Below are 21,800 nucleotides of genomic sequence, written 5' to 3'. Positions count from 1 at the left end.
ATCTTCCTTTATCAAAAGCTACAAGAAGACACCTGGCTAAAAAAAGAAAAATAAATAAATAAAATAAAAACAATCATTATATCAGTTTTAGTCACCATTTGCTCAGTTTTCCTGTTTTTATACTTGAGCTCTTCCCTCAGGCAAAGAGTTTTTAAGTTATATAAACCTTATGTTTAAAATGTCAAAGCAACCATGGTACTCAGAGGATAAACATTATTTTGGCCATATAAGCACTGAGAAATCAGACTTCACGAGGACAGCTTGCAGAGCAACAAAGGGCACAGAGCCCACTATGAAATTCCTTCATGACAAGTTAGGAGGCTGCAAATATCTGAGTCTGGAAGGCAAATGACTGCTACACACTGGCTCCTTCCAGACCTTTCTTTTTATTTATTTATTTATTTTTACATTTACATTTATATTATTACACACACATATATAGTTATATATAATAACTATAATATAGTTATTATAAAATAAACTATCTATACGAAGAATCATGATAAAATCAGGAATTATATAAATGTTACATTCTTAGTGCTTTGGCTATTTGCATTTGACAGCCTTGAAGAAAATATCTTTCCTATCTTGGTACCACTAACATTCTGAATGTAAATCAATATCTATCATATCTCATCATTATCAAGTTAAAACATCTATCTAGACCTAAAAACATCTTAGTCCCTAAACCTTCTAGACCTTTCTGTTTCCAAATTTTAATAACTGCCAAGTGTGAGTTGAAAGGTGCTTGGATGTCTTCTAGTTCCTGACTTAACCAGGAAGCAAGCCTCTTTGATAACATTGGAAGTGGCTTTTAAACTACTAAATCAACACCGGTGGCTATAACAGAACATCATTTTGATGGGGTTAATACTTGGTCATGGGTCTCGTACATTCATTTAAGCAACTTGAGTTAGAGAGCTGCTCCTCACCCTTAGCCAGCCAGGACTTGTGAGATGTTGTCTATCATTAGGGATACAACTACAGCAGCATTTGTTTCTAGGATTGGTCAGTTAGGCATCTGTCAGCAGATTGATAACTCATTGTCCAAATTAGTGCACTGCAAGTAAAAGGGGTTATCAGTAACAACTCTATCAGGATGGTACCAGGCAGCCTGGGGTGTGTGAGCACTATCGATGAGGGAGATAGGTTACAAGGACAAGCGCCTGTTAGGGCATGAAGAAGTCACTGGGTCACCAGCAAACAAGCTTGAACTCAGAGCGTGGATCATTGTGTAGGCCAGACAAACACTGATGTTGGCTGGGGAGAGTCAGGAGAGTGAACAACATTTGCCTATCTATATATCACAGGTCGGCCTGGGCCTTAGGATCAACTAACTCCAGACACTGACTATGGAGGAAACCATCTCCGGTATAATCAAAATGTTTTCTGGTGTAAAGTAGGGCCAGACCTATAAAAATCACACTTCAGTGGGTACTGTCTAGAGGGCCTGGGGCAGGTTGGCTGCTGTGTAAGCATTGGGACTTTAGTTTTCAGGAGACACACAGAAAAAAATCTGTCCTTTGCACCACCTTTGATCTTGAATTAGCTAAGCGGAGTTTTAGCCATAGGAAATGTGACATTCCAAGTGGAGCATTCCAGATGAGCCCCTCCCCCCACAAACAGGAAAGAGTAAATCTCTGTGACACATTTCCTACTGTTGGTTTACATTAAGTAAATAGTTCCCCCAGGAACCTACTCATTGGGCTGAATTTGGCTATCACATTGGTCATCCATTTTGCACACTCAAATTCTTACAGTTTGACCCTAAGCAATTGATTGCATTCACCCATTAAACTTGGAAGCAGGAGACACTGGGAAGGCCTGTGTGGAGTCTCTGGTGCTACGTGGTCTTGAACTAGTCACCTCATCCTTGGATTCTTCCCCGAGGATGAGGTGGTCAAGACAAGATGATTATAGGCTCTTGCAAACACTAAGGAAACTGAAGTAAAACCTGGATCTAAGTTTGTGGGGACCTTTTTCTTCTCACTCACTTTTCCATTCCGTCAGCTACTACCCTGGACACTGAGGACATAGTTCTAATCCTAAGTAAATGTCTCCAGAGACGGTAAAATGAGCTGCCCCATGTTTCTCATGTATTGACCCAAATTTGTATTGTCTAAAATGTGACAATAATTCTTCCTATGACTTTCCTGGATCTTGTTGGTAATATTTTAAAAGTATTATATAAAAGTAAGGGTTCTTACAATCTTTCAGAGACCTTTTTGCAAGTGTATATAAGCAGTTAGTTCCCATTGGATGGAGTTTTCACACAGGTCAACACAGATGTACTTCTGTCTAACATTGAATCGGGCAAGCTTCCTGCCACTTCCTCCTTCTGGTGGATGGAGGCAGCTGATGCCTCCAAATGAGCATTCTCTTCCCCTACCAACTTCAGAAAGTCATTTCTTTCATGGGGTCCTAGACTCCCAGATTCCCAGAACAGCCAAGATGGCAAGTCAGCTGATGCATATCAACTGGCTTTAATTTCTACACATTTCACTAACAACATGCAAGTAAAATACTGACAACCAGTAAAGATCCATTTGGTTCACTGCTTGACTGATGGGTGTCAGGTGATCTGACTGGCTTTTCTGAATGGTGTGCTGGTAAAATTGGACAGCTGTAAGGATGAAGTCTGCTCGTGGAGAACAAAAGGAGACTGACTTCAGGGTCAGTGTGATGGCCAGTCACAATTGTCAGCTTGCTGAGTTCTAGAATCAGGCAGGAGATGGGCCTCTGGGCATGTCTCTGAGTGATTATCTTGACTAGGTTAACTGAGGTGGAGAGATCCACCTCCTGTGGTTAGCACTATTTCTTGGGCTTTCGACCTGAAGTATAAACAGGAGGAAGCTCACTGAGCACTGGCACTCATGGCTCTTTGCAATGACTGTGGATGGTGATAACCTCAAACTGTGAGCCAAAAATAAGCCCTTCCTTATTTATGCTGCTTTAGTCAGCAAGAGGAAAAATTAATAATACATAAATTTAGCCCTGATAAGTGGGGCCTTTGATGTCAGAAACCTGACCATAATGTTCTTAGGTCTTTGGAACTGGTTTAAGGGAAGTGGTTTCAAGCTTTGAGCCAGAGACTCAGTTTAATGCTGCAAGTAGAGTTTAAATGAGTTTAAATGGGAACCTAAACCTAAAAAACAAAAATGGCCAAAGACACAAGGACAGTGCAGGCCCAGCCCGCAAAGTATCAGAGGTAACAAGGACTCCACCAGGAACCGGGATGGGCTATTCCTGTGGTATTTTGTTCTAGAATCTGGACTCATTCTGCCTGTGTCCTAAGAACATGAGTGAAGTTGAATTTAAAGTTAAGGGACTAATTTGTTTGACAGGGGAAAAAAATCTAAGACCAGAGAGCATTTAGGCTGGTGCTGAGGAAATAACTGTAGTTGTTTCAGAGATGAGTGCCCCTGAAAGGAGCTAGAGTTTCAGTAGGACAGTGGGAACGTGTGCTAAGGGTAAAATCTCACCCGTGAGAGGCTGAAGCTGGTGAAAATCCAAATTCATCTGAAGAAAGAAAATGTAAACCAAAGAGGGGTTGACAAAAATATGAGAGAAAGAATATTAAAAGTGATCAGAGTCTGCTGGTTGGGGAGGCAATTGTACTAGTATGCAACGTTGCTGCATGCTTCTAGGAGGGGCAGGATAGGTAAGAAGGAATTATGTCTCACTACTTGCCTGTGGGAAAGCCCTCTGGGCTCTTCTGGCTGGAGACACAACACAGGAAAATAGAGGTGGAAGGAGCCAGCACAAAGAGTGGAGGATGCTGGCAGGGACCCAAGAGTATCAGTCACTAAGCAGAAGACTGGAGAGTGTCCAGTGTCATTCCCACAGGGATATTAGAAGGAATGGCTGGGAAAGAAATGCCCAGAAAAAAATGCTAACTATTTTGTTAAGCAATAGGAAAGGAGCCCAAGGCCAGCACCCTCTGAGGCACTACAGAAAGAATCTGGAAAACATGCATTATACAGATGTGAGAATTAATGTTAGATGTCATATGATAATGGGTCGGTGAACTTTAATTGATAGCATCTATCTCTACCACTTATATGACCATAGCATGTAAACACACCACACTTAAGATCTTCGATGATCTCTTAGAAAGGAGCACACTGTGTAGGCAGGATGGCTCAGCAGCTAAAATCTTCTGACACACACCTGATGGCATGTGTTCCATGTTTGTGGAAGGTGAGAACTGACTTCTTCAAGTGTTCCTCTCAGCTCCAAGCATGCACTATGCCTACCCACACATGCAAACCACCCACTAACAATAAATACAATTTAAAAAAATTAAAGGAATCACACTGATTGGTTTGACAAGTAGCATTAAGAGAGAAAAAAATGGAATGTCATTTCATTACTGAAAATGGATACAGAAAATATTGAAATATCCCCTACACATCATTTGTTTGCTTTGAACATTTTATGTACAGACGTTCATTGCCAAGGAAAAGCATGCAAGTGACTCTTACTTTGTGATCCTGGCTGAAATAGTTTCTGAGTTACTATTCTATATATATTCTCATCTCTAATCAACAGTTGGGCTGCTTCCAAATTTACTGGATTTTCCAGGATAGGGTTAGAAAGCAACACCTAAAAGAAAACACAACAAACAAGTTTAAAATAAAAGTTTCTTGGAATAACAAGAAAACAAACACATATAAACCCAACAAACACTCAGTAGACGCCTACCGTGTACAGCCCTGGAGCTACGTATAGAGGTGATAGGGAACACAGAACAGCTGGGCAGTACAGAGTGTTTGGGGGGAACTTCTTTAAAATTCTGTGTCCCACAGAATCTACGGCCAGAGGACCAGTGGTGACCAAAACTGCTCTGCTAGCCCACGATTTGTTTATTGGTAACCTCAAAGATTGCTTTACCTTAAACTGCAAGTATTTATTTAGTAATTCAACATTTTGAGCACTTTATGTTATAATACACAGGTTAATAAAATACAGTCAAAAGAATTACTTCCATGCATTACTACTTGTGCCAGTTTGCTTTTGTCGATTTGACACAAACTAGAGCCATTTGGGAAGAGGGAACATCAACTGAGGAGCTGCCTCCATCAGCTTCTCCTGTGGGCAAGCCCAAGGTGCCTTTTCTTGATTCATGATTGATGTGGGAGGACCCAGCCCACTGTAGGCAGTGCCACCCCTAGGCAGGTAAGTCTGGGCTGTATCAAGTTGAGCAAGCCATGAGGAAACAAGCTCTCCTGCATGGTCTCTGCTTCAGTTCCTGACTCCAAGTTTCTGTTCCAAGTTCCTGCCATGGCTACCCCCAAGTGATGGACTGTGTTCGGTAAGTGTAAGTCAAATAAGCCCTTTCCTCTAAATGTTAACTTTGGTTAATATTTTAACACAGCAACAGAGAAGCAAACCGGGACACTCCTATAATACTTCAACATAGATGCAGGGCATCTACAATCACACGAACAATTGTTGCTTCAAAGTTATGAAAAAAGTCAGGCAGGCAAGATATCTCAGTGGTTAAAGCCAGGCTACCTAAGTTCCGTGCCTGGAAACCACATTGTGGAAGGAGAACTGACTCCCACAAGTGGTCCTCTGACCTCCACCTGTGTTTCATGGCTTGCCATTCCAAATAAAGAGATAAATGTAAGAAAGTTAAAAGAGAGAACTATTAAAAAAATAGTCATGTGTGGTGGTACACACCTTAGGAGATGGAAGCAGGAGATGGTGAATTTGAGGTCAACCAGGACTACATAGTGAGACCCCACCTCAAACAAACAAACAAGCAAATAAACAAGCAAACAGGGCAAGAGAGATGGTTTGTGGGCAGAGGTACTTGATGCCAAGCTTTGCCACCTGAGTTTGATACCCAGGCCCACAGGGTGAAAGGAAAGAAATTTCTCCAGCAAGTTGTCCTTTGACATCCACATGCATATTGCAGCGCACACACACACATGCACACGCACACATGCACAGACACACATTCACAGACACACACCCACACAAGCCCACACAAACTAATAAGTGCATACAGAAGAGCATAAGCAAAACCAAAATGAAATTATGAAAGTTATAGCAGACTTTCACTAATGAAAGTAATCATTTGATATCTGATGTTGCAAAAACAACCAGAACTTTCCATTACTACTGCACTTTTCTTTCTAGGAAGCAAATTCAAGCTACATTTCCACAATCATAACTGCCTAAATAAGGATTCAGTGTGGATCCCACTATACCTTTCAAAGTGGGTGGAAAGCAGGTGAAACTAGTCTTCGGAGCAAGGTTTTGGTCTCTGTCTGGGGAGAGGATCTTCCTCATCAAGGCCTGCCTGGCAAAGTTTATTCTGTATTTTCTCATTAACTGCTAAGTGAGAGGCTTATTCACGTAGCATGTACATAGATATTGCACATATTTGATGATTTTAGAAAATTGGTATATTAGCCAGGCGTGGTGATACACACCTGTAATCAAGCACTCGGGAGGCAGAGGCAGGCAGAACTCTGAGTTTGAGACCACTTTGGTCTACAAAGTGAGTCCGGAAGAGCAAGGACTACACAGAGGAACCCTGTCTCTAAAACAACAATAACAACAAAACAAAACAAAAGTTTGTATATTAGTATATGTTATTAGTATAGTTATTAAGGTATTAGTTTATGTGCAAGTCAGATGTGCTGCTAAGAGAGTCAAAGAGAATAGATGCTTAATCTTTAAATTAGCCATGTGGTGATGGCATTTCAATAGGGCATTGACCTGAGGCGAGAGTGTCTTCAGTATCATTATTCTCCTGGTTTGATATGGGCTGGGGGGAGGGAGGAGAGGGGGGGAAAGAGAGAGAGAGACACACACACAGAGGGAAGAGAGAGAGAGAGAGAGAGAGACAGAGAGAGACAGAGACAGAGAAACAGAGACAGAGAGAGAGAGAGAGAGACAGACAGACAGACAGACAGACAGACAGAGAGACAGAGAGAGACAGAGACAGAGACAGAGACAGAGAAACAGAGACAGAGAGAGAGAGAGAGAGAGAGAGAGAGAGAGAGAGAGAGAGACAGAGAAACAGAGACAGAGAGAGAGAGACAGAGAGACAGAGAAAAAGAGAGAGAGAGAGAGAGAGAGAGAGAGAGAGAGAGAGAGACAGAGAAACAGAGACAGAGAGAGAGAGAGACAGAGAGACAGAGAAAAAGAGAGAGAGAGAGAGAGAGAGAGAGAGAGAGAGGGAGGGAGGGAGAGAGAGGGATAAACAGAAAATATAGAAAATTCTAGCTCTTTAGTAAGTGACTGTAATAGTAGAGACAGATTTTGTAATATCCATTTGATTGCAGCCCATGGTTTTGAAATTTGTTTTATGAATGAGTGTTGATATTTACCTTTTTATATTATGTGGAATTAGAAAATTTCTAATTATTTAAGATTGTATTTTTTATGGAGATGACTGGTATTTTAAAAATATTTTAAATGACATTTATAGTACCATCTGTGAACAGAAACAACATGATAATTAGAAATGTGGTGGTTTTTTTTTTTTTCATTCAAAAGGAAGTAGGCAATAATTATAGCTTGTATTTGTATCACCCATTACTAGTAAGGACTGGTTATAGAGAGGGATTTAAATGAAATTACTAAATAGTGAAAACTGAGCTCCTTGGCATGTGTTTCAATCAAGGTATAGTCCAATAGAAAACCGTTCGGGAGATATTGTGTGCCCTGCAGTGCTGCCGCGTTTGGATGGAAATCTAAATACTGTTGGGTACCTGGCAACGCAAGTGCCCTGCAAACCAAAGACATATGCCTGCCCTAGGAGAAGTAATCAGAAAAGACACATGAGAGGGAAACTCGCTCGACCCGACTGTGATGGGAACACGGAAGAAGGGGGAGATGGGTGGCCGTCTGATGGGGGGTTGGCTGAGCCCTACCTGAGGCTCAAGCCTTGCTTGGGTTCGTACCTTTTGGAGTCTACAACTCTGCAAATTCTGTTTGATCTGAATTACATCAAGCAATGTGAGTGCAGAAAAGCATGGAAAGGCAAACAAAGCGGGATTGACTGCATATTGTGAGTTGGCGCAAAATGCAAAAAGCAGGTCTTCCTGCTCTGGGACAGGATTGTGCTTAAGCCTGAAGGGAATGTGGGAGCCGGTGTGTACCACAGGCATGCCTGGGGCAGAAGAGGGTAGTGGCTCTCCTGGAGCTGGAGTTACACATAGATGTGAGCCTCCGTGTGGGTGCTGGGAAGCACTTGGGTTCTCTGCAGGAACAGCAAGGGCTCTTACCCACTGAGCCAATGCTCCAACTCCTTGTCTCAGCTGTCTCTATCAGAACACAGCCTCACTTGGCAGAGCCTCAATACATGTTTGTGGAATGAACGAATGAACTGAATCATTTAAAAAGTTATATTTTATGCTGTCTGTTAAGATGATTCAACAGAGTATCAACTGCATGAATCAGAAATAGTAATTATATAATAAATATATTACTTATAATTTTGGTGAAAAACTCCAATTATGTTAAAAGTTATTCTCCAGGTGTTCTAGGAGGTCAAAACTTAATTTGTCACCAATATTCTTGATGGCAAATAGATTCCCAGGGAGGTTATTGCTAAACTTTACCTAAGCAGTCAAAGCAATGCTACAGGAATAATTAAATTTAGCATTAGATGAGGAGGACACTTCTGGGTAAAGGCTAACATAAGATGGAGGTGTATGCTTCTAAGGATGTGATCCACATGGTGAGTGTGGCATTTGGGAACCAGACATTGACCTGAGGCGAGAGTGTCTTCAGTATCATTATTCTCCGGGCTTGATATGGACTTGGGAGACAGAGAGAGAGAGAGAGAGAGAGAGAGAGAGAGAGAGAGAGAGAGAGAGAGAGAGAGAGAGAGAGAGAGAGAGAGAGAGAGAGAGAGAGAGAGAGAGAGAGAGAGAGACGAGAGAGACAGACAGACAGACAGACAGAGGCAGACAGAGACAGAGAGACAGAGAGACAGCGCAGCTTCCACTATCTGGAACGCAGAAGAAAGCTGAACAGTCTAAGGTGTAGCCAGTGACTTACCTCTAGGAGGCGAGGCCCAAGGACTAGGAAAGACCCAAGAGATGCATTCAGTGTTAGAAGCTGAAATAAAGTTCTATCTCCACAGCTGAAACCATCTCACTGTGTTTTTTCTTCCTTCCTAAAATGTGTGTCCTTTGATTGTGAAGGACTTTAACTATCAATTTAAAAATAAGTCTGCAGCTAAAGATCTACTCCTCAGTTCCTAATGAAGAAATGTAAATTGACACAAGCTTGCTCAAATCCTTCGAGCATGAAACTATGTTGTGTGCATGCTAACCCTTGTGTGATGATTAGGAGGAAAGTTAAATGTGTTAAAATACCAGTCCCCAGGAGGTGGAGGCAGGAGGCTCACGAGTTCAGAGCCAGCCTAGGGCTACAGAGTGAGGCCTCATGTTAAAGAGAGACACAGATATGCACACACACACAGACACACACACACACACACAGACACACACACACACACATGCACACATGCACACACGCACACACAAACACACACATGTGGGCAAACACACACAAGTTACAATAACTGTATTCTTACCTGTAGAACAAGTAAAATGCTGCTTAGTGTATAATTTGTGTCCCATGCCTCATGGCTGTCCAAAATGTCTATACTGGGTTGACCAGTATACGGGTCTACTGTATTAAGATAACGTATTGATATTATCATTCAAAAAATATAACGCATCATAATGACATATCAAGAAAATTATTGCTTCTGCTCTTACTTCTTTTTTCCTATTTCTTACCATTATAAACACTGGATGGATAACCAATGTCTAGCAGTTTTTGTCTTTAGCTGATTATAGGCTCCTTGGGCAGTAATTTCATACTATAAATGTCAAATTTAGTTTTTCTTAAAAAATTGAGGTGTGTGTGTGTGTGTGTGTGTGTGTGAGAGAGAGAGAGAGAGAGAGAGAGAGAGAGAGAGAGAGAGATTCACATGTACAAGTGTGTATCGGTGTGCATGCCTATGAATGCCCAGAAGGCAGAGGAGGAGGCCAGGTATCCTGCTCGGGCTCCATTTGAGTTCTGTGAGAAAGGCTTTGTGATAGGCTGGAGGTCAGCAAACTCAGCGATGCCCTTGCCTGGAGTCCCCCTCAGTGCCAGTGCTATAGGCATGTGTGGCTATGGCTGGAGTTTTGCATGCAGTGCTCAGGATTCAAAGTCAGATCCTTCTGCGTGCACAAACCATCTGCCCAGCTTCAAACCAGATTTTAATTACAAAAGTAATAGTGGTCTTTGAAAAAGAAAAGTATCCAAGAAAATATAAAGTAAGATCTAAAGGTTCTCTGCTTAGCAATTCTCCTCTAAAGTCATACTGCTTTACAAACTGCTTTACACACTTGCATCTGTATAAATACTCACAAGTGCTCATGTGTTTATATCATAAGATGATGGTTTTAAAAATAAAGTTGCAGCCGGGCAGTGGTGGCGCACGCCTTTAATCCCAGCATTTGGAAGGCAGAGGCAGGTGGATCACTGTGAGTTCGAAGCCAGCCTGGTCTACAAAGTGAGTCCAGGACAGCCAGGGCTACACAGAGAAACCCTGTCTCAAAAAAAATTGAAAATAAAAACAAAGTTGCAACATATTTCTAGCTATATTTATTAAAATTCCCTTTCATGTAGTGTGTGTGTTGTGTGCATGGGCACACACACACATGTACTCCAATATGTACCTAGAGGTCAGAGGACATTTTGTGGAAGTTGGCTCTCTCCTTCCACCATGTAGGTTTTAGGGATTTTCAGGCTGGTCAGCAATGCTTGCCCCCCAGATACGTTTATTAAAAAGAGATGTCAGCACCTACTATGTGCCAAGCAATGATGACTCTAAGAGCCCTGCTGCAGTGACCAAGAAAATCCAGCTTCCAAAGGCTTCCATTTTTACATAGGGGAAAGATATAGGATGGAGGAAGTTTCACTTTAAAACTTCTTACATAAAAAAATCTCATGTTAATAGACAGTGTGATTATAGCATGTTCCCTACATGGATAGGTTCAAAATCCATGGACTCAACTGATGGTCAAAATTATTCAGAAAAAAACAGCATTCATGCTGATTTTGTACAGTCTTTTCCTTGTCACTAGTTTTGAAATAATATAACATAAAAACCATACACAAAGCATTTTCATTGCTAAGTGACCCACAGGTAATTTGAAGTATATATGAGAGGCTGCAGCAAGGCTAGGGGTTAAGTGAACATCCTTCAATATAACTTACTCTTATGCTACTTTGCCTACAGAATAATCTAAACCTGGAATTTTAGCCTGAAAGGACTTTTTTGTTTGTTTTTTCAAGACAGAGTTTCAAGACAGTATCCTTGCCTGTCCTGGACTTGCTTTGTAGACCAGGCTGACTTCAAACTCGCAGAGATCCGCCTGCCTCTGCCTCCCAACTGCTAGGAATTACAGGCATGTGCTGCCACGCCTGGCTGGACATATGTATTTTATATCTGATTGGAAGTTGTCAAATAACTTCCCTAAAAGGTCACCATCATGTCAAGGAATAATGTTTGCCCAAGCCTACTAAAGTTGAGTTTTAATGTCTTTTAAACAGAAGTGAGGAATCACAGTATTTTGTGTCTTAATTTGCATCTATTTTCTTCACAATGAAATTGTTGTGTTGTTTCTTCCACCCAGTGTTTGCTCGTGGATTTCCCAATGCCTTCTTCTAGTTTACAAGAATTTTTTATAAGTGATTTCCAAGTTTGCAGAGTGTAGTGATGTTTCTTTTTAGTTTGTTCATAATGTGCGTAGCTACACAGGTTTTTAAAAGTTTTTGTCAGTTAAATGTCATGATTCTCAGTAGTGTCATGGAAATGCTTCGACACAGTCCCACACACAGCAACACCGCATTGCCTTCTTTGGTAGAATCCAATTTAAAAAATACAAGACTTCAGGAAATTGCTTGATGTGTAATGCAGCACAGCAATCTATGTATTTTCTTTCTCAAAGGGTAAGTTGTCTGATATATTGTTTTTATAAAGTGAAAAATTACTTTCAACTAAAATAGCAGATGATGCATGGATATGTGTTCTATTCAACTCTTTAAAATGATCCTTTACAGAAAGTATAAAAATGCAGGAAAGGGGCTGGAGAGATGTCCTCTTCGGTTAAGGGTACCTACTGAGTTTGGCTCCCAGAACTCACATTGGGTCACTCATAACTACCTGTAACGCTAGCTCCATGGGATCTAATACCCTCTTCTGGCCTCCACCAGCACCATAGTCATGTACACAACGCCCCCCCATACATATACTATTAAAAATAAGAAATGTTAAATTCAGAGAAAAAGACCGTGCCATTTAAAGTAAACCTAGATCAAAACTGTATGTAACATCTCTATTCTGTAGAAAAATGTGTACGGGCTGGAGAGATGGCTCAGTGGTTAAAAATGCCGCCTGCTCTTCCAGAGGTCCTGAGTTCAATTCCCAGCAACCACATGGTGGCTCATGACCATTTATGATGAGATCTGGTGCCCTCTTCTGGTATTCAGGTGTACATGCAGATAGAACACTCATATACATAAAAATAAATAAACAAATGTTAAAAAAAAAAAAAAGAAAAATGTGTACACAGAAAAATGAGAATGGATTTGGTAAATTACTGGAAATGTTTTCATTAACTGTCAGGATTGAAAGAGATTGCCAAGTCTTCTGCCTTTTAAATTTTTCCGCAATGAGTATTCTTACTTTAATTATAAGTTGCTAAAGACAAAGCCACAGTAGTAAGAGCATCACGTAGTTAGTCCTTACCGTTTGGATGAAAAGGAATTGTTATAAATTTCACAACTGGAGGGACAAGGTTGTACTCTTGTGTAAAACTTATTGTCAGGTGGAAAATACACCCTGCAATATAGAAATGAACAATGCTCTCATCTGATTGCACACTGCAACTCTCCTACGATTAAACCTACATAAATTTCTTATTTTTTCCATAAATGTCATTTTTCTTCAAATTTTTACTGTATGTATGTATTTATTTGTTTCTCTATTTTGTGCACGTGTGTGTGTGTGTGTGTGTGTGTGTGTGTAACGAACTTGCCAGAGCTAGTTATTGCTTTCTACCACATGAGTTCTAGGGATGGACCTCGTGTCATGAGGCTTGGCAGTAAGTGCCATCTCCTCAGGTGCTTCCTGTGACTTTGTAAATCCCATCACAGTGCACGAATCATTCTGTGTTGCAGACCAGACCCTTTCCCACCTGACCGCACGAGGTCTCCCCACAGCTCTGTCCATTCACGACCCCTTGTCCCCTTCACACTACCTTCTCTCATGATGGCTGAACTCGCCCTTCTCAGGGTCTGCGGCAACCCTTCCTCCCTGTAGCGCGAATGTTCCTTTAGATCTTGCCAACTGCTCACACATCATCTCAAGTGGCTTTCCTTAGAACGCTGTCCTGACTCCTACAGGTGTGACTGCTAGTTGCCCTCCCTTCTTTGGAATTCTCTCCGAAATCCATAGCAACAGATATTTCACTGTCATCTTGTTTTACGTGTTTATCTCATCCACTGTATCCAAAGAATCTCTTTTAAATAAATAACTGTAATAAATCATTGCTATCAAAGTTTATAGCGAGCCAGTTTCCTTGAAGAATTGACTTCTGGAAATTTAGGGGAAAATCATAAAGGAAAGCCAAGAAATAACTGTGGAGAACAGGAATTTTGATAGGTATTCTCTGGTCTCATGAAGACTGTTGGGACATTCTTGATAAATATACTGTATTGTGTTTGCTTCTTAAAAATACAGAAACCTAAGGATATGAGTGAGGCCCTGAATTTGAACCCTAGACCCACCCCCCAAGACAGATTGATTTTAAAAAAACACAAACCTTCCCAAATTGTGTTCTGAAGTCCTCTAATCACAGCTCTCCAACTCATCATGTCTTCACTTGTAGGAAAAGCAGTGATACCCTGTCATTAAAATAATAAACAAACAAACAAAGAAACAAATGCCATCTGAAATATGCATCATAGTTTTGAAAGTCAAATCCTGGGTTACACTGAATTTTAAAGGTTAGACTTTTTTCTTTACAGTTCATTTGTTGACATGGCAAGGTGTTGTGTGTCTTAAGGTAGATGTCAGGAAATACACAAAATAATAGTAAATTAAAAACAAGATGCTAAGAGTAGAAATCAATAGTGGGACCGAAAAGACAAGCCTGGGCTGTGTATCTACAGTGTATGTGGGGCACGGGCCATTTATGATCCCAATTAGGAGAGGAGAGAAAGGTTGGCAGTGAGAAAGTGTGTGCTTCCTGAGAGCTTCTGAAGAAGATTTGGATGCCACATGGAAGGTGCGGTGCTGGAGCACCTCCCTTAACAGGCTCCAGACTCATGGCCATCACCTGTGTTTATGACTTGCATTTTTTTCTTGTGTTATGAGAGAGTTATAGTTCTAACTCTGCTATGGGTTTTTGTTTGTTTGGTAATGCATAAGTGCATAAAAATATGTTCAGCAGTGAAAGTGTAAAACCCAACGTGAAGCCAGACAGCGTCTGTTCAAAATGGGCATTCTGACTGTGAGGAAGTTCACCGGAACGTATTCACTTTAGGTCTGGTTAATTGTGATGTAGGACTAATTTTTTTCATTTTTCATATTAAACTTTATAAAACACATTTAATAAAATAAAATAAAAATTCCAAGAGTAACTCTTTCCCCACATTCAAATATTGTGCCTATGAAAAGTCAAGAATATGCTTCACAGAAAACCCTAGCAGCCATGCCCAGTGTACCAGAGTAAGTTCAGCAGAATATTTCTGAGCCAGCACAGTGAATGAGTGTGCGAGGTGACTGTCGAAGGGAGCACTGTGTTTGTCTGTATACACTGTGCGTACAGATACAACCCACAATATGTTCTGTTATGCCAGAGCACAACAACATGTAGACTGGACAGAAGTGGTATTTGACACGAGGCCCACGCATTTGATGTTTATACAGTAGATCCTAAGTGTCTCCAGGGAGGGTTTTTGTCCTTTTAAATGTGTTTATAGTGGGAGTGAACTAGATCATGGACTCTGAACTACCACCAGCAGATCTGTCGTTGGCAACGCTGCGCACACACTTCTCTGCATGGCTTTGCTTCTGTGTTTGCTTTTATTGTGCTTCTCCTTTCTCTCTCTCATTCTTCATTATTTTCCATATATTAGTCCATGGCGCAAACGAATGCCAATAACTTCAAAGGGTATTTTTTCTTCTGTTTTAAAATTAGAAGGCAAAGACAAAAGAGACAGATACTAGAGAGTACGCAGTAGCGCACAAAAATAAAAAAACAAAGGATAAGAAAACATTGTAGTGTGCTGGGTAGTGGTGGCACATGCCTTTAATCCCAGCACTCAGGAGGCAGAGGCAGGTGGATCCCTGTGAGTCTGAGGCCAACCTGGTCTACAAAGTCAGTTCCAGGATAGCCAGGGCTGTTACACAGAGAAATCCTGTCTTGAAAAACAAAACAAAACAAAACAAAACAAAACCAAAAGCAAAACAACAACAAACCCCTCAAAACAACAACAACAAAAAACAAGAAAAACAAAACACAACAACAACAAACAAAACAAAAAGAAAGGAAAAGAAAAGAAAGAAATGATGTAGTGGATCTTGGGAACAAATCTATACTGACTGACTTTTTTTGCATTTGTTTTTTAAAAATATATTTTATTAATTTATTCACATTACATCTCAATTATTATCCCATCCCTTGTATCCTCGCATTAAGTTTGCTGGTAAGAAAACAAAATACAACTTAGTTTACAATATTAGTGGGTACAACCTGAATCTGCCAGTCTCGGTTCGACACACTCTGATATTCAGGGCTTCAGATCACAAGAAATTGCCCCGCACAATGTACTTAATTAAAATTGTTATTACTTCGAAGCAGTAGACAGTAATATTGGAAAAGTTGGTTTAATTAAGTCATGGCTTACAGAATAAACACAGACTAACCTGTTTCTTAAACAGCGTCACTGGATGAAACAGATCCCTCCGTGTCCCGCACTTACCTCACCTGTGCTGTGCTGTAATTGCCGAAACTCTCTTTCCAGCAAGATGTAAGCTCTGGAGTGCATGGCGAGGCAGCGGAGGAGTTGTCACTTGTCCCGGATCTCCTCAGTGTTACTCAGGGCAGAGCTCTTGACTAAGTCTCTGGTCACCCTCTGACCCCAGGTTAACGGTTACTCACTCCCTGGTTAAATGACTGCTAAGTTTAGGATTTAACAGTGACGTTCTTTTCCACCTGTGACTCCTCCCAGCCGGAACTTCCTGAAGGAAGACTGGGGTCCTATCTATCGGTAGTGTCTCACTGCCAGCCTCTACCGCAAGACAAAGTTGGGCAACCACTTGAGAGAAGCTGGTGATGTTGGCAGGCGAAGAGGGATTAGAAAAAGTGCAAGCCCAAAGCAGGCAAACCAGTTGCCAAGCAACAGGCTTCTGGAGGCGGGTACAAGGGGTACAAGGTCGTTGCCTCTAGTCTAATCAGCAACGGGACTGTAGGTCATCTTAGCCAATCGATGAACAGTCTCAGTGGGGATGGCCAATGAAGTCAGCATCCAGGACAGTATCCTCCGCCCCTCAGTGCACCCGACAGGGCTGTTGTAGAGTGCCTTCTCTGTGTCCCAGCACTTGGACTGTCAATCACAAAAGCTTCACATGAGTGCTCGTCCACCATGAGGCGTTCTCTTTGATTGTCAAGGACTGTCAGGTAATAAAAACACATGACTGGCTCTTTCGGGTCTTGGCTCCAAGATGACGCCCCAAAAGGAGAAAAAACTATGCTGAAAAGGGCTTCAGCCATGTGCAGCCAATTCACTGCAGGAACTGTGCCCGGTGCATGCCCAAGGACAAGGCCATTAAGAAGTTTGTCTTTCGGAACATTGTAGAGCGACTGCTGTCCGGGGCACATCCGAAGCCAGCGTCTTTGACGCTTTTGTGCTTCCCGAGCTCTGTGTCAAGCTGCATTACAAGCTGCATTACTCCAAGAGCTGTGCCATTCATAGCAAGGTGGCCAGGAAGCCCGGAAGGACCAAACACCCCTCCACCATCACCGTTAAGACCTGCTGGCGCTGCACCATGAGTGCACCAAAATCCATGTAAAGACAGAAGGACAGAAGAAAAAAAAATACTTCAGACAAATAAAATGGGAGTTATACTTTAAAAAAAAAATGAGTGGTATCCAAAGTCTGTTACCCGGCTGCCCTTTTTGCAAAACCTTCCAAAATTCAATTTCTAAAACTAAAACCATTCCTGCTTCCCAGATAGGCTTCTACCCCCAATTATTCCTCTCTCTCTTCCAGGCTGGATAGTTGAAAGCAACGCCAATTCTCTTCCTCTTCAGGACTTACACTCACTCACCAAACTTCAGCCCAGTACTAACAACATTGTCACTTTGCCTAGACACAGGCTGTCCTCTCATAGCACTACCTGCCATAGATTTAAACTAGTATGCAAGCATGTGATTCCTTCTTTAAATACTTTAATGGGTCCTGGCTAACTCCCCCAGACTGTTTTGCCTCCCTCTTCAGTGTTTTAAACATCGACTGACTTCTCCTATCCTACCGTTTTCCCATCCTGTTTCACATTGAGGCACCCTGGGTTCAGAACTGCCATGCCTTTTCCCCATGGGTACCAGTCTGCCTGTGTCCAGCCATCCTCTCTGCCTGGCCTTCCTCGCTATTTTCTGATGATCAATTTCTACATATCAGAAGCATCCACCTGAAAGCCTTTTTGAGCCACCAAGATGAGTTGTGCCCGATTTAACCTGGGCTCATCTTCACGTACTACTGCCATGTTATTACTGATGTTCTTCCTCACTAGAATTTAAATGGCGACATGCTTATTCCTCACTGCATTCCCACCTCCAAAGCACGTGGTCCAAAAAAGGCATCAAGATATGGCTGAATGAATTAGACTGAACAGGATGAAAGAGAGAACAGCAGAAGTTCTCGTTACAAGCAAAGCAAGACTTTGGTACAGATCTACAGAGATGAGTGATGCCTGGGGCTTAATTAGCCCTCAGCATCTACGAGGTTAATGTCTAAAAGAGAGTAGTTATGAGGGCAGCCATGGAGCAGAGCCATCCTCTGTTGAGAACCAGAGCTGACAGAGCAGAGAAGAAGCAGAGTGCAGGAAGGATGGGTTGTGGGCCCAAACCCTAGGGCAACGAAAAAGAAGGTAAAGGAAATGAGAAAGTGCCCACAGCTGGTGGAGTTAAGGAGACAAAAAAGTTGGAAGAGTGAGTATATACCATGCGTGTCTTTCTGGGTCTGGGTTACTCACTCAGGATTATCCTTTCTAGTTTCATCCATTTGCCTGCAAATTTCAAGATATTCTTGTTTTTAATAGCTGACTAGTATTCCAGTGTGTAAATGTACCACAGTTTCTTTGTCCATTCTTTGGTTGAGGGATATCTAGGTTGTTTCCAGATTCTGGCTATTATGAATAAAGCTTCTGTAAACATAGTTGAGCAAATGTCCTTGTTGTATAGTGGAGCATCTTTTGGGTATATGCTCAGGAGTGGTATGGCTGGACCTTGAGGTAACACTATTTCCAGTTTTCTGAGAAAGCACCAGATTGACTTCCGAAGTGGTTGTACAAGTTTGCACTCCCACCAGTAATGAAGGAGTGTTCCCCTTTCTCCACATCCTTGCCAGCATGTGCTGTCACTTGAGTTTTTGATCTTAGCCATTCTGATAGGTGTAATACAGAATCTCAGAGTCCTTTTGATTTGCACTTCCCTGATAACTAAGGACGTTGAGCATTTCTTTGTTTCTTAGCCATTCAATATTCCTCTGTTGAGAATTCTCTGTTTAGCTCTGTACCCCATTTTTAAACTTTATTATTTGTTTTGGTGGTGTTTAATTTCTTGAGTTCTTTATATACTTTAGATATTATCCCTTTGTTGGAAGTAAGGTTGGTAAAGATCTTTTCCCAATTTGTAGACAATTGCTTTGTTCTGTCGACAGTGTCCTTTCCATTACAGAAACTTTTCGTTTTCATGAGGTCCCATTTATTAATTGTTGATCTTAGAGCCTGAGCTGTGTTGGTGTTTTGTTCATGAAGTTCTCTCCTTTGCCAATAAGCTATAGGATCTTCTTCACTTTTTCTTCTAATAGATTTAATGTGTCTGGTATTATGTTGAGGTCTTTAGTCCACTTGGACTTTAGTTGTGTATAGGGTGATAAATATGGATCTGTTTGCATTTTTACAAGTAGGCATCCAATTACAGCAGTACCATTTGTTGTCTTTTTTCCATTGTATGGTTTTGGCTTCTTTGTCAAAATTCAAATGACCACAGGTGTGTGGGTTTATTTCTGGGTCTTCAATTCAGTTCCATTGATCAACTATTTCTATGTCAGTACTATGACATTTCTATTACTGTCACTCTATAGTACAATTTGAGATCAGGGATGGAGATTCCACTGGTAAATCTTTTATTGTACAGGATTGTTTTAGCTCTTCTTTTTTTTTTCCACATGATATTAAGAATTGATCTTTCAAGGTCTGTAAAGAATTGTGTAGGTATTTTAATAGGGATTGCATTGAATCTGTAGGTTGCTTTTGGTAAGATGGCCATTTTTACTGTGTTGATTCTCCCAATCCATGAGCATGGGAGATCTTTCCATTTTTTGATATCTTCTTCAATTTCTTAAGAGACTTGAAGTTTTGTTTCATATAAGTCTTTCACTTGCTTGGTTAGAGCTATAACAAGATATTTTATATTACTTGTGGCCGTGGTTTCCCTAATTTCCTTCTCAGTCCATTTGCCATTAGTATACAGGAGGATTACTGACTTTTTCTAGTTGATTTTGTATTCCCCATTTTGCTGAAGGTGTTTATCAATGGTAGGAGTTCTTAGATTTTTGGGGTCACTGATGTATACTATCATATCATCTGTGAGCAGTGAAACTTTAACTTCTTCCTTTCCTATTTATATCTCCTTGATCTCTTTTAGCTGTCTTATTTCTCTAGCTTGGACTTCAAGTACTATATTGAAGAGAACCCAAGAGAGTGGGCAGCCTTGCCATGTCCCTGATTTCTGTAAAATTGATTTAAGTTTCTCTCCATTTAGTTTGATGTTTGCTGTAGGCTTGCTGTATATTGCCTTTACTATGCTCAGGTATGTGATGCCTTGTATCCCCAATCTCTCTAAGACTTTTAATATGAAAGGTTGTTGGATTTTGTCAAATGCTTTTTTAGCATCTAAAGAGATGATCACATGTTTTTTCTTTAGTTATTTATATGGTTGATTACATTGATGGATTTTCATATATTGAGCCACCCATGCATGCCTGAGATGATGCCTGTTTGGTCATGGTGGATGAGATTTTTGATGTGTTCTTGGATTTTTGGTTTGCAAGTATTTTATTATTTCTTTGCATCTATGTTCATAAGGAGAACTGGTTTGAAATTCTCTTTCTTTGTTGGGTCTTTGTGTGGTATTAAGGTGACTGTGGCTTCGTAGAATAAGTTTGGTAGTGATCCTTCTGTTTCTATTTTGTGGAATGGTTTGAGGAGTATGGGTATTAGTTCTTCTTTGAAGATCTAGTAGAATTCCACACTGAATCCACCTGGCCCTGGGCTTTTTGTGGTTGGAAGACTTTTGATGACTGCTTCTATTTCCTTAGGAGATATAGGACTATTTAATTTGTTTACCTTGTCTTGATTCCACTTTGGTAAGTGTAATTTATCAAAGGAATTGTCCATATCATTTATATTTTCAAATTTTGTGGCACATAGGCTTTTGAAGTAAGATCTAATGATTCTTTGGATTTTCTTGGTATCCGTTGTTATGTCTCCAGTTTCATTCCTAATTTTGTTAATTTGGGTACTCTCCCTTTGCCTTTTAGTTAGTTTGGCTAAGGGTTTGTCTATATTGTTGATATTTTCAAAGAACCAGCTCTTGGTTTTATTGATTCTTTGAATTGTTTTCTTTGTTTCTAATTTATTCATTTCAGCTCTGAGTTTAATTATTTCCAGCTGTCTACTTCTCTTGGGTGTGTCTGCTTTCCCCCCCTAGGATTACCATGTGTTTCATTAAGTTGTTTCTATGCAATGTCTTCAATTTCTTTATGAAGGCACTTAATGCTATGAACTTTCCTCTTAGCACTGCTTTTCTTGTGTCCCAAAGGTTTGGATATGTTGTGTCTTCATTTTCATTTAATTCTAGGAAGTCTTTAATTTTTTTTTCTACCATCATCCACTTACTTTTTTGTTCTTTTTTCTTAATTAAACATTTGTAATTTTACATATATATTTAAATTATTACACATATATACAATAGACTATCTATAGCAAGAAGAGCCATGACACAATAGGGAATTATATAAATGTTACACTCTTAGTTTTTTGGCTATTTGTATTTTACAGCCTTGCAGAAAACATCTTTCCTCTTTTGGTGCATCTAAAATTCTGAATGTAAATCAATATTAATTTCTTTATTTCATCTCTGACCCAGTTGTCATTGAGTAAAACATTGTTCAGTTTCCATAGGCTTTTTGTTAATTCTATTGCTGTTGATGTTCAGCTTTAGACCATGGTGGTCTGATAAAATGCAGGGGATTTTTTTTTCAATTTTTTGGTATCTGTTGAGGCTTGCTTTGTGACTGATTATATGGTCAATTTTGGAAAAGGTTCCATGTGGTGTGGAGAAGAAGGTATATTATTTTGTATTTGGGTAAAAAGTTCTGTGGATGTCTGTTAGGTTCATTTGATTCATGACCTCTGTTAGCTTGATTATTTCTCTATTTATTTTCTTCCTTGAAGAGCTGTCCATTGGTGAGAATAGGGT

At 40.6% G+C, this 21,800-nt stretch overlaps 1 protein-coding gene across 4 annotated transcripts in view; it reads right to left on the bottom strand.

The window, feature by feature from the left end:
* UBE2U (ubiquitin conjugating enzyme E2 U) overlaps positions 1-16,411 on the bottom strand; it is a 66,969-nt gene extending 50,558 nt beyond the window's left edge. For 2 of the 4 annotated variants that reach the window (XM_084787045.1, XM_084787042.1), the window contains exons 1-5: positions 16,018-16,411; positions 13,854-13,935; positions 12,779-12,871; positions 9,566-9,663; positions 4,485-4,605 (exon numbers count right to left, since the gene is read on the bottom strand). In XM_084787045.1, coding sequence (XP_084643171.1) covers positions 4,485-4,605; positions 9,566-9,663; positions 12,779-12,871; positions 13,854-13,935; positions 16,018-16,083 — 460 coding nt within the window. In that variant the 5' untranslated portion in view covers positions 16,084-16,411. The remainder of the gene's footprint in view (positions 1-4,484; positions 4,606-9,565; positions 9,664-12,778; positions 12,872-13,853; positions 13,936-16,017) is intronic. The other 2 variants (XM_084787043.1, XM_084787044.1) reach the window with 2 other exon arrangements.
* Between the last annotated feature and the right edge of the window lie 5,389 nt (positions 16,412-21,800).

This window comes from Acomys minous (assembly GCF_964271855.1).
Source record: "Acomys minous genome assembly, chromosome: 6".
Taxonomy (NCBI): domain Eukaryota; kingdom Metazoa; phylum Chordata; class Mammalia; order Rodentia; family Muridae; genus Acomys; species Acomys minous.
Note: the sequence above shows the minus strand (reverse complement) of the source record. Positions and strands in the feature narration are given on the sequence as shown.